The following is a 12,669-nucleotide window of genomic DNA, read 5'->3' on the forward strand; positions in this document are numbered from 1 at the left end:
TGTAACTCCATTGCAAAACCAATAAGAGGTACAGTGAAGCAGTTGGTGATCAGATTTGCAGGTTTCTATACATCTCTATTGGGATTTGCTAGGTTAACCAGTAAGTGGGATTAAACCATTTAGTGCAAGAAATACCAAATACTATCTAAAAGAAACTAAGGACCAAAGCAATAAGAAGGTAAGGACACCACAATATGATAGCACAGAGCACGGGGTGGATAGGGTTATGTACAAACATTGCCATATATTTACCTGTAAATGCTGAAGATCATCTTCTTGAATGTTCTGTGACAAATTATAAACCTAAAATACAAACATGATGGGGGAGAATTATTAATCTATCCATTTATGACACAATTCTGGCAGTTTTCTGGCTCCCCTGCCACTAACTCCACAAATGGGGTGTGGTCTGTGAAAGGCGAGTGGCCTCACCAAAATATACTTTGACATGATAGATTGGTGTTGGGTGATAAATTTGGCCAGAAAATTATGAAAACAGACAATTGTATGAATCTGGCGAAGACCATCTAGTCTAACTCTGCACGGTCAAACACGTTTTATAAATCTGCCCCAATATCTCAATTATGAGGCAGTGTTGAGCTTTGCTTTACGAGTTATAACTTATGTCTACTAAGCAGCTCCGTAAGTAAACGGTCTCCACATGAACATTAGTGGTGGATACGTGTTGTAAGTTTTTGCTACACCAAGTTATACAAAAACAAACCATCTACTGCACATTCAACCAAACAAATGTCCTCTCCCAGACACATTAGTTAGGAATCACTCTATACCATATTAGTCCCTGGACTGCACCTATCAACAGACACCACCAAATATCTTTATTTGTAGAGGAAGATAAAAACAGAACAATTAGACAACAAACATTGAAATTTGGATCGTACTATTTCTAGAATTGCCAATATTTGCACATGGCCTCTGAGACTATTCACTGGACCTACTGGGACACTGCTGAGGCTTGTGATTTGCTGCCGCAGATCAAGATATGAAAGTCATAACTGCAGCCAAGTATCCAAACTCACAGAATTTTATTCAATCCACCCCAAGGTGTAAATTTTGTATAGTCTTTAAAAAAATCCTCTTCAACATCAGGAAAAAAAGTCCTTTCAGAGACCCCTTCGTACCTGGACAGAGCTGGTCATTGTGCTTAAGGCAAATACCGTGGCACAATCTTTAATTGTTGACTGACTGTCGAAGGCTCCCTGAGTGTCCATGAGAATAACTGCGACCTGTTAATGAGAAGAAAATGCACATCACAAAAGGCAAATCAAGACATTATCTAACGGTTACAGGATTCAATTAAGAGTCACTAAAGATTGTGGTCACAGTAACACCATCAGATGAATTCTGCACTAGCTTTCACCATCCACTAGGTGGCAGCACAACATGAACCTTCTGCAGCAGGGATTCAGCTCATATATTCCAGCTATGTGCTTAATGTGGCTCCACAGCAGCCAAATGGAGTTCCTTTTACTTGTTTGTAAAGATAGATCACACTTTAGCCAATGGTAATCAAAGTAAAGCAACTTAGTTGAGCTACTGCCTTCTATGTGGATGTGCAATAGAATGCATGAACCAAACTAAGGTAATGCATTCTAGCCCAACGTTTGCATTCGACATTGAACTATGAATAAGTTAAGATTTCCTTACATATATGCCAGTGTTATCCCGTATAAACGAATACAATAACTTGTGGAATATGCTGTCTATCAGCATGGTGCCAGACAGCTCATGGGTGCAAGGACCCGAGATCTCCCTCAGTGATCAGATATGTGTGGCTTATCTTCAGGATGACCAGAAATATCTGATCAGTGGGGGCCCCATCAACAAAACATATTGGATTAATAGGAAAAAGGAGATTTTTTAAAAAAAAAACATTTTCCTTTCTTACATTTAAAAGGGATTTTTTAAATTCATTTTTATAAATAACCTCAGGACAGTTCATCATTGGGTGCCATAACCAGAAGTAGAGAGCTCTGTCCAACACAACAATTGTCCCGGATCTGGGTGTTGGACTCCTGAAAATCACTTAAACCCTTTGTGATTGAGGTCATTGGTGCCTGGATGACCAGGTCAATTTTTGATTTCCTTCTATGTGCTTCTTTAAATGACAATATCTTTGGAAAAGCTGTACACCTCATAATTTTTACTTTGCTTTTTTTTTTTTTTTTTCAAAGAAATGAGAGACTTTAATAAATCTATCCCATCAGATTAATTTGTTTTTCCCTTCATAAAATTAGGCAATAATCGACTACAAATGTGAAAACTTACTAAAACATGTAATACATATGTAAAGCATCATTCCATCGCCCTTTCCCAAAGTATGAGCTTACAGCAGAACATGCACCATCTCCATTTGTAGTTAAAGGTAACCTACCATTTGATTTGATGCATTATGAAGCAAACACACCTTGAGAATGCTATAGATACACCGATGGAGGATCATATCTTGGTTAATCCCCGAGTTGAGTGGTTTTGCTTATAAAACAATTCTAAAATTATAATAAAGCCGTCTCTCTTCTGTGGCTGGTTCAGGGCTTCTCCTACCACATTATTCGGTGCACCAGAGAAATATGTAATCCCTGGCTTGTGCCTGAAGGCAGAATAAATCAATTCCTGTACCATCCCCCAGCTGCTGTGTATGAGTGATCCAGCGCAGGTTGATTAGTTCTGTCTGGACTAAACCCTGTGTGTAATACAAGCTGTGTAACTTGTGCAATCATGCAATCCAGATTTCCCAAGGTCCTGAATAGTACAATTGTTTTTTCAGCCACACCACTCAGCTCAGAGATTAATCAAAATATGATCCTTCATCAGTGTACCTGCAGCATTCTCAAGGTATGTTTGCTTCATAATGCATCAAATCAAATGGTAGATTTCCTTTAAGTCATTTCAGCAGTTTCAGCCTTCAGCTGACAGGCTGGAGGGGGGGGGGGGCACATTTGAAACGCCCATCTCTCCTGGACAATGCGGATGTCATATTAAACTGGAGAATTTCCCTTTAAATATGATTTAAGGATTGTGCATGGATGCGTCACAAAACCGGAGATTACACTCTTTAAGGGGTATTCCCATTTGGGCATTTAAATTTAATTGAATTAATTTACCATATATAAAGATTTCTTCAATTGGATGTTATTAAAAAAATTGTTCCTGTGTGAAGATAATTTCTCATAAATGTAGTCATGTTGTCCCTTAGAAACGAGATGGCTTCCTCGGATACGTCCACCGCACATTTTGGTAGCAATGGCCAGAGATGCTACAAGACAAGGCAGAGTGCTGCCCGACTACGTGGCTTCAGTGATCATTACCATAGGACGGCTGTGGTGTTATGCAGTAACACCCGGACATTTCATATACAAAATCGGTACAATCACTCCAGCAGAGGTGGTCGTATCCAGGGACACAGTCTTGTTTCTAAGGGACCATATGACTCTCTGAAATAGAAAGCTGTATGCAAAAATCTAAAATTTTTACTACAACTTTAAGACTGTATATCTCTGGTTCTTTGAGGCATCCAGGCATTCCTTTTAGCTTGTATATTAAAAGGGGGATTCGCCTGTTTAATATTACTAGATTGTATCTAGATTGCCAGAGTTCAGAACATAAAGGCATTTGAAATTGGCCACCGTTATGACACTTACAAACGTCCTTTCGCGTGCAAATAGGATTTACGTAGCCATATGGCAGAAGAGGTTAATGACCCTATGGGGAGAGATGTGTATACTGCATAAGGATAAGGTAACCCCTAAATTAAAAAATGTAAAAAAAAAAAAACCTTGGATACAAGACTTTTACAGATACCTTTGATCCATCAGGTTTTTCAACAACAAAAACTTCACTCCAAATCTGGATGCCAGTGGTCTCCCGCTCACATCCCCCTCGCCATGTGAAACCAGTCAATGGCTCATGACTTCCACCAATCCAACTTGTACAGTTCTAGAAATTAGGAAGATAGAAAGAGATGTCCAAGTTACCTGGAAGAATGGAGGACTATACATATTAAAACGTAAAAACCTTGGGAAAATGGATGGTTATCTAACAGAAATATGGCCCGGGTTCGAGATAATGTAATTAACAAAAGGAGGAGAACAGAAATGGATTACAGGCCAAGACTGGGAATATGGCCGGGCCAGCATGGGTGTACAATTCCTACGTGTGCAATGAAGACAAATTCATTTCCCCAATGCCTCAGTAAGTTATTAATGGAAAAAAAAAAAAAGACATTCAAAATATAATTTTTTTCCAGACTCATTTAAAGAAAGTCATTATTACCTGACTGTACATAAACCGCAGCATAAAATCAAGCAAGAAGGATTTCCCTTTCCGAAAAGCCCCAGCAACAGACACCACGACAACATTCAGATCACGAATGTGGTCCTGCATCAAAATGCTCTCCAGGGCCTTTTCATCAAGCTCAAAGTTATGGTCGTCTTCATGGGCCAGGACAATCTGGATGGGGCGAGGTTTGTCCATCACCTCGGTGTCACTCTCGGGATTGAGCTGGATATCTTCCACATAATCTTCATCTACATAAAAGAAAAAAAAAAGGCAGAAATGATCATGCTATGAGACACAATACAGGCGGTCCCCTACTTAAGGACACCCGACTTACAGATGAACCCTAGTTAAATAAGGCCCCCTCTGCCCCCTGTCAATGGCTCATGATGCTCTCTGGATACTTTATTATAGTCTAAGACTGCAATGATCAGCTGTAAAGTGTCTGTAATGAAGCCTTATTGATAATCCTTGGTCCAATTACAGCAAAAAATTTTGAAACTACAATTGTCACTGGGGAAAAAAATTTCTGGAACTACAATTCTAAAATATATAGTTTCGAATTACATACAAATTCAACTTAAGTACAATCCTATGGAACTTATCTTGTACGCAACCCGGGCACTGCCTGTACAATCTAAAAATAAGATAGAGATATCTACACACTACCTACTCATCAGAGGCTCGGTGGACAAAGCCGCCAGATGTTTATATAGGTGTATAAATAGAACAGCACCCGGACAAGAAAGTAAGCAGAGCAAGGCATGTCGAGTAAACCAACCCCTGAACGGGAGCCAGCTCGCTCCGTGACCCTGGAAACACTATATCGCAAGCCTCAGGCTTCAGAAATAGACTGGAAATGATAGCGAGAAAGAAGAGCCAGGATTAAGTAATGGGGCTCATAACATACTAAGGACAAACTCAATCCTTAAAGGAAATCATATATGCCATAAAAACTTCAGACAGTGTCAGGCATTGGCCCTGAGATGTGTTACCATACCTTTGTGTGCATTAGTAGCAGCAGAACTGGGAAAAGTGAAGTTATAGTCCAGTTCTGCAGCCCCTGTAAGGCCTTTGGGCAGCCATTTCAGCCTGAAGAGCTTTTCACTATCTGTGCTGTGCTGCTCCACAGTCCCTCCCCTCTGCTAGGAGTGGTAGTGTTTCGGGTTTTTGGTTGGATTCTTATAGCAGTCGCTGGATCCAAAGGGGGGTTTATTGGAAAGAGCAAAAAGCTCTTCATGGTGAATGACTCCCCAGAGCACTTTGCAGAAGCTGGAAACCAAGATTAAAAGTTCACTTTGGAGTCCTGGGCTACTTACCACATGCACAAAAAAGGTCTGATGACACAGCTCTCCGGGGCCTATACTTGGTACTGTCGGCAGTTTATTAAGTTTCAAATGGATAATGGATTCCCGATCAAAGGATCCGGATTTACCATCTCTGTGCTCGGGTACATAATTATATTGCCATACATTACATAGTCACATCAGCTTGATATAATAAAGTATTACTACCAAAGTATGAAACCCCTATAAAAGGAAATGAGTGTCCAGGATATTGTAATAATCATTGGACATACTATACTATAATGCTGTATTATCACCAGGTTACAATTGTAGGATGTCTGTACAATAGATGCTCAGCACAGGGCCCCTGCTAAGCAGCAGCACTTTCATAGTACTATTTGTATCCTTCAGAGAGCGGCCAGAAATAGCAGCGAGTTACGCTTAAGACTTTGGATTCCGCTGGGATGTGCCGCCTCAACAATATGCAAACGGGCAATTTGATTAGGACGGAGAAGCAGAGCAAAAAATAGAGCACATTTCCCTACACATGTGTGCGGGCAGCAATGTCCACCCAGTTATGTCTTCATTTACCACCACAGGGGAGGTGGAAGAGCAGCAATACCCCACCATACACCCCCCCACACTACCTGAAAGAAATGGGCTTCATACCAGAATGAAAGTATTGTGCCAAGCGGGAGGTGCCACAATTATTATTGGGAGCTCACATTACCCAATATCTAAATGTAGTGAGCAGGGAGGTAGCTTAGCGCTCAGCATTGTGGATTTTGCATGTGTATGTGGGGGTCTCTCTGGAGAAATGGCTAAGTTTGATTACGAGCCCCAGAGAGGACACAGGATGAATTATATAAAGCACTGCTATTCTAATAAAAAAAAATAAGCACAGAGAAATTATCAGCAACTAAAATATATAATCTATAGAATGGAGGAGATTTATCAGTCTGAGGTAAAACTGTTCTACTAATCAGAGCCAAGCTTTAATTTTAAAATCTGCAGTGGGGAAAAAGAAAGCGGAGCTCCGATTGGTTTCCATGGGCAGCCAATACAGTATTACCTCAGACACTTCTGATCAATCTCCCTCAAGGTATTTTAATTACGGTAATTTCATTGTTATTGCACCAACTTATTTCCCAATAGTAGAGTAGGGAGAAATACATGACACCTATTTGCTGCCAATATCCAATACATTCACCATTTTTATTTACTACAAAACTATACGCCCCCTACAGTTGTGTGAATTCAGCCGAAGGTTTTACTACTTTTTTTTTTAGATATGGATATGATCAGTGCCCAGCAGAGAGCATAGACCATAATATCCACTATATAGATTTACCCATTACAATCCCATATCTGAAGGATAGGGATAAGCATGGAACTCAACACGTCCCAGATGAATGGGGCAGCAGTGACTGTCTGCAGTACTCCCCTTCACGTAGCGAGCAATGGGCTCACCATTCTTGTGGTAACTTATTGTTAGAGAAACTTTTAAAAATAAAATAACTTGGTTTTTTTTGCACAGAAAGAACCAGTCTACAACAATCCCAGCCTCGACCCAAAAGCATCCCACCCATTTCACCCCATGCACAAAAGTTATCACGGCAAACTTTTAAGAACATTGTTATGAGGTCATTGGGTGATTTAGAAAGGTCTGTTAAGGGTAGGTATCATCAAAAAGTGTTAATGAAATCACAAAGTGCCACTACAAATACCACGCAGGATGCAATCTCACGTTCAAGGTTTGCTTATGCCATAGCTAAAAACCAGGTAGCGTAAAATGGTATAAACAGAAAGGTGCTCCACCTTTTTTTTAATTCACGCCTGGTTTGGGCTTTAAAACCAATCTACATTGCGTAATTTGAACATGAAAACGCACCTTAATAGTCATGCTATACTATAGGTGGTAGTAGTACCAGCTAAAGGAGACTTGCCTTGCCAGTTGTCCTGCTCAGGATACGATTGCATCTCTCCACAAGCGAGATCAAATCCACCTGGAGGGTATTCCTCCACAACGCCTTCAAATAGAAAGAAAATTCCTTAGGCCCCCTACCCCATCAGACTACACGATAAAAGAAAAAAAAAAAAAAGCCACACACAACTTACCCCCACCTTTCATTATTCCGTATTTACATCCGAAATAAAGGCACTCCGAGCATACATTTCCCATTGAAGAACAGTCATATCCAGAAGATGTCACCTACAGTACACAGGCATTGCTCCCATATGTCCAGGATCAAGCACAAAGCCACATGCTTTGACTTGGAAAACGAATTTGCAGCTTTCCAGCTGGGATAACGCTTAGGCAAAAGTGCAGAGTGAACCTTACGACATTCACGATAAGGCGACCTGATAAACCCCACAATCTTAGAAGTCAAAAGACACATTACACAATTTCAAAGGGAAGGAAAACTGCTAATAGTTTTATATGTTTAAGAAACAACAACGACCCAACAACCAATGGAGGAGACTGTAGTCGCAGGTTGCTGCAACCACAACAACAAAATAGTAAAGGTTTCTCTTTTTTTTTTTTTTTTTTGCAAACAAAAGTCAAACCTTCCCTAAATTTACTTGTACTAGTCTCAATATTACAGATGCAGTGAACTCCGAATGTGGTGGTAAAGGACAGGAGTAGCCCTAGCTTAAAGAATATATATCTATACATAAGTCATCTTGTTTCAGTCTGCATTACCCACTAGAGCTGGGTTCACACTTATACAGAGCTCAGGTCCAATGTGTAGGGCTCTCATATTCTGCATTCTGGGAAGCGACCTCCTTTCCGCTTGGTATACATACAGATCATTTCTGGTCAATGACCTAGTAATAATCGACACATTTTCCTATGTAGGAACGTATTGCATCAGGTCTTAGCCATTAATTGTCTAAGAAGCTTTTCCCTCTGCATCAACGTCTTTCAGGTATTCAATGTAGATGTGGGACAGTACCTTAAGTCTGGTAAGCGATGTAATAACAAGGTAAGATCATCAGGTTCTCCATGTGTCACTGGCTCTGCGATGTTCACGTGGATCCCATGTTTCCACTTGCGGTATGCAGCGGGTGGCTGTGTGACTTACTATTTCCTCCAGATGGAAACTCGATCGCAGCCCTTTTGGTTCCGCTTTACTCCGTAGTGGTCCGTATAGGAAAGAAAGGGATACGGAAAAATAGTGCAGCAGAGCTTCTATTTAGTGAAGAAAATGTTTTAATATTATACTCACAAATATAGATAAAAAACAGGCCTTAAAAATAAATTGTGGTGCACGTTCGGCGTCAATACCCGACTCGAGTTGAAGGGTGTGGTATAGGTAACTATAAAAAAATCCTAACTTGTGCACGACGGCCACCCCGGAAGAAGCCGCTACTGGCGAAACTCGAGTCGGGTATTGACGCCGAACGTGCACCACAATTTATTTTTAAGGCCTGTTTTTTATCTATATTTGTGAGTATAATATTAAAACATTTTCTTCACTAAATAGAAGCTCTGCTGCACTATTTTTCCGTATCCCTTTCTTTCCTATACGGACCACTACGGAGTAAAGCGGAACCAAAAGGGCTGCGATCGAGTTTCCATCTGGAGGAAATAGTAAGTCACACAGCCACCCGCTGCATACCGCAAGTGGAAACATGGGATCCACGTGAACATCGCAGAGCCAGTGACACATGGAGAACCTGATGATCTTACCTTGTTATTACATCGCTTACCAGACTTAAGGTACTGTCCCACATCTACATTGAATACCTGAAAGACGTTGATGCAGAGGGAAAAGCTTCTTAGACAATTTGTGACTATAAGGAATACTGGACTCCCATTCCTTCCCTTCTCTCATTGCGCCGTCATTTCTGAACAACTAGCCTGATCTTTTGTTTTCCAAAATCTTGTTTTATAGGTCTTAGCCATTGTATTACACGAATTTGTTTTCCAAGAACAGAAAGATTTTTCCATGGAATGAGGAATAAATGGACTTTGTTTTTTTCAGGATAAAAAAAATGTATGACCACAGTGTGCTCCCCTGCATTAGACCCTGAGCAGATTGGGTTAAAGTCTCACATGTATGGCTGGCTAAGGCCTGTTTCACAAGTATTTTTCAGGCCTCCATCGACACTAAAATGATATAATATGATGCAAGGACTCCCATCTTGTGCAAGGTGTTCAAGTTTTTGGGGTTGAACCGACACTGGGTCCGATGCAACAGTTTGAAGAGTCATCTGCGACCGGCAGATAATGTGTGGCTTCTTTTATGTGCCAAGTTTACAATCAAGACTTCGGACATATCTACATGTACACACACACACAGTTCCCGACTTGAATGGGTATTCACACAAAGACAAGATTTTTCAATATACTCAGGATAACAAAATTATTAAAAAAAAAAAAACCTACAGCATTTCACAGATATAAAGCCAACCTGCCTCTATTAATTCTGGTGTACACAATTTTGGTTGCCCTGGGATCCAACCATAAATCTTCTTCTGACTTGGGTCGGGCAGGGCAGATTCTTCTCATGAATAGCTTCTCCTGTCAGCACACTGCAGTGTCTCTCTGCCTCCTGCCCCTCCCACCTGCATTCCAAGACAAGCTCAGACAGACACACGCATTTCCTGCTGGCAAGCAGCAGCGTTTCTCTCTTTTTCTGTTTCAGATTATCAAGGTACAGGGTTTATCTACCCTTTTATTTAGCTTCTGAATATTCTACTAGTATCTAACCACATCATCTTATAACACAGAGGAATATTGTGGTGTCAGAGTTCCCATCATGTTATAGTATTATTGCTTTTTTAGCTCCTGAGTAAAACCAATGTTCTGAAAGGGATTTTCAATTTTAACCCCCTTACTTTACAGACTTAAGGCTACATTCACACACACGTATGGGGGACGTATATACGGCCGATATACGCCCCCCATACACTTCTATGGGCTCACGGCACTGTACCGCTCCGTAGCCCGGGAAAAGATAGGACATGTCCTATCTTTTCCTGTGTTACGGCGCCATGCTCCATATGTTCCTATGGAGAGGAGCGGAGGCGAGCAGCGCTCCTCCTCTTCCCGCCGTGCTATGGTGCGGCGGGCAACAGCAGTGTGCATGCAGCCTTACAGATGGAACTCTCCGCCTGCCGTGACCTCTGCTGAAGCTCTTTGGATGCTTTACTTTAGTCCCAGGCTAAAGGAGTCTGTAATGTTTTATTGATAATCCTGGTTTCCATGACAACACAAAATATTGAAATTATCCAATTGTCACATGGACAAACATTTTTTTGTCTGGACCTACAATTATAAAATATACCCAACTTACATACAAAATTCAACATAAAAACATCTGCTATATGTAACCCGGCTACTTCTATATTTCACACGTACATAATCAGCTTTGTTTGCGCCAGAATTAAATACAATTCTTGGCAAAAAATTCCCATTTCCTACAGTCTTTCACGGTAAGCTTTATCTACAAATAGCCAAAGACGCCCAAAATGTAAGGTGAGGAAAGCCCTTCCCTGATCATTGTTTGGGAAAAGTTTTCAGAAACTTACAGGAAGGGAGGGAGGGGGGGGGGGGGGGGGGAAGATTTAATCTTTAGAACTGAAAACAGTATATGGATTCTGCATTGGCCATAACTGGAAACCTGGGAAGCTTTAGATTCCTCGCTCCATCTTGGCCACCACATCTAGTGATCAGGGACTGACCGACCACACTGAAAACTCCAAGAGCCGCCTCTGCTTGGCTTCATGGAACAAGAACTCACATCACAACTGCCTCAATATAGATAAACGGATCAATAAATCAACAATCTCATTATACCACCAACTTTATATAAAACATTGCACCGTTCCATAACAAGAGGAAAGAAAACATGCGTGGGGATGGCTTACAGGGGATGTAAGGAAATTGGATGTTAAGAACAAGAACAAAAAGCTCACGAGGCATTACAATCAGAAGGATTAATACGGATAGAAGGATTAAAAAAACTCCCCGCGTAATGTAATTCCGGGGACGCGGTGCACAGTTTAAGTGGATTGATAATTAAGTGAGCAGCGGCATTTAATTAGGACCCACGAAAACAATAGCGACAGTATCCAGTGGAGGACGCTGATAATCTGGATCCCTGATGCACTCCTTATGGAGAAATAACACTGGAGCCTCTGCCTGGACAGGGTTAAGCACTAGAAGTCATAATGAAAAAGTAATCTTTAAGAAGCCATAAAGCAATGAAACGTCTATATTTGTTTTAACAGAAGAAGTTATACAAATTAACCGAAAAGGTCTTCCTTAATACTATACTAAAAACAAAAAAACAGAAATGCATTTCCACCATTGATTAGGTACTAGTAACTGAGCCACATACCTCTCTCCTGTCTGAAGAGGGGCAATTTAAAGGGGTTGTCTAGTTCCACATAAATCAGCTTGCATGACAATAAGCCTACCTAATCCTTCTGTCATGGGACGCGTTGTTCAGGGGCAGGTCATCCCTGCAGCCGCTAACCTCACTATAGGCAGTTCCCAGGTTCCCTTTACGAACAAACCTTAAGAACCTGTCATCAGAAATTGACCTAATAAACCACTACAAGTATGTTGCCATGCAGCTGAACGCCTTCCAGATCATGTTTCTTTCAGGAGCCAGTGTGGTGGCATTATCCAGACGATCATCTCTGAAGTGAGATGTAAATTGGTTGTATTAAGTCAAGGAGGCGGAGATTTTAACACTGAAGTCAACCTCTCTCTTCCTAAGAAAGCCTCCTTCACTGTAATTGATGGCCCTGCATCGCAAGGTATAACTAACCAGAACTCCTGAAATGCACAATGTCAGTCACAGAGAAGGAGGAGTTCCCCATCTTGACTTCAGTGTTAAACTCTCCGACTTCTTGACTTTATACAACCAATTTACATCGGATTGTAAAAAGGATATTCTGGATGATGCCACACTGGGTCACAAAAGAAACAAAACAATCTATAAGAAGTTACGCTGCCTGACAATATACTAGGAGTGGTTTAGATGAATTGCTGATGACAGGTTCCCTTTAAGTTGAATTCGTATGAAAGTCGGTAGATTTTAGAATTGTAGCTCCAGACAACTTTTTATTT

General features: G+C 40.9%; 1 protein-coding gene across 4 annotated transcripts in view; it reads right to left on the bottom strand.

Moving 5' to 3' along the window:
- The window catches only part of ATL2 (atlastin GTPase 2), a 47,020-nt gene that overhangs the window by 10,543 nt on the left and 23,808 nt on the right, over positions 1 to 12,669 (bottom strand). For 2 of the 4 annotated variants that reach the window (XM_072140708.1, XM_072140707.1), the window contains exons 2-6: positions 7,529 to 7,612; positions 4,294 to 4,547; positions 3,823 to 3,957; positions 1,143 to 1,247; positions 253 to 303 (exon numbers count right to left, since the gene is read on the bottom strand). In XM_072140708.1, the coding sequence (XP_071996809.1) occupies positions 253 to 303; positions 1,143 to 1,247; positions 3,823 to 3,957; positions 4,294 to 4,547; positions 7,529 to 7,612 (629 nt within the window). Of the gene's footprint in view, positions 1 to 252; positions 304 to 1,142; positions 1,248 to 3,822; positions 3,958 to 4,293; positions 4,548 to 7,528; positions 7,613 to 7,700; positions 7,824 to 12,669 lie in introns of those variants that run through there. The other 2 variants (XM_072140709.1, XM_072140710.1) reach the window with 2 other exon arrangements.

This window comes from Engystomops pustulosus, chromosome 3, assembly GCF_040894005.1.
Source record: "Engystomops pustulosus chromosome 3, aEngPut4.maternal, whole genome shotgun sequence".
NCBI classification, from domain to species: Eukaryota; Metazoa; Chordata; class Amphibia; order Anura; family Leptodactylidae; genus Engystomops; species Engystomops pustulosus.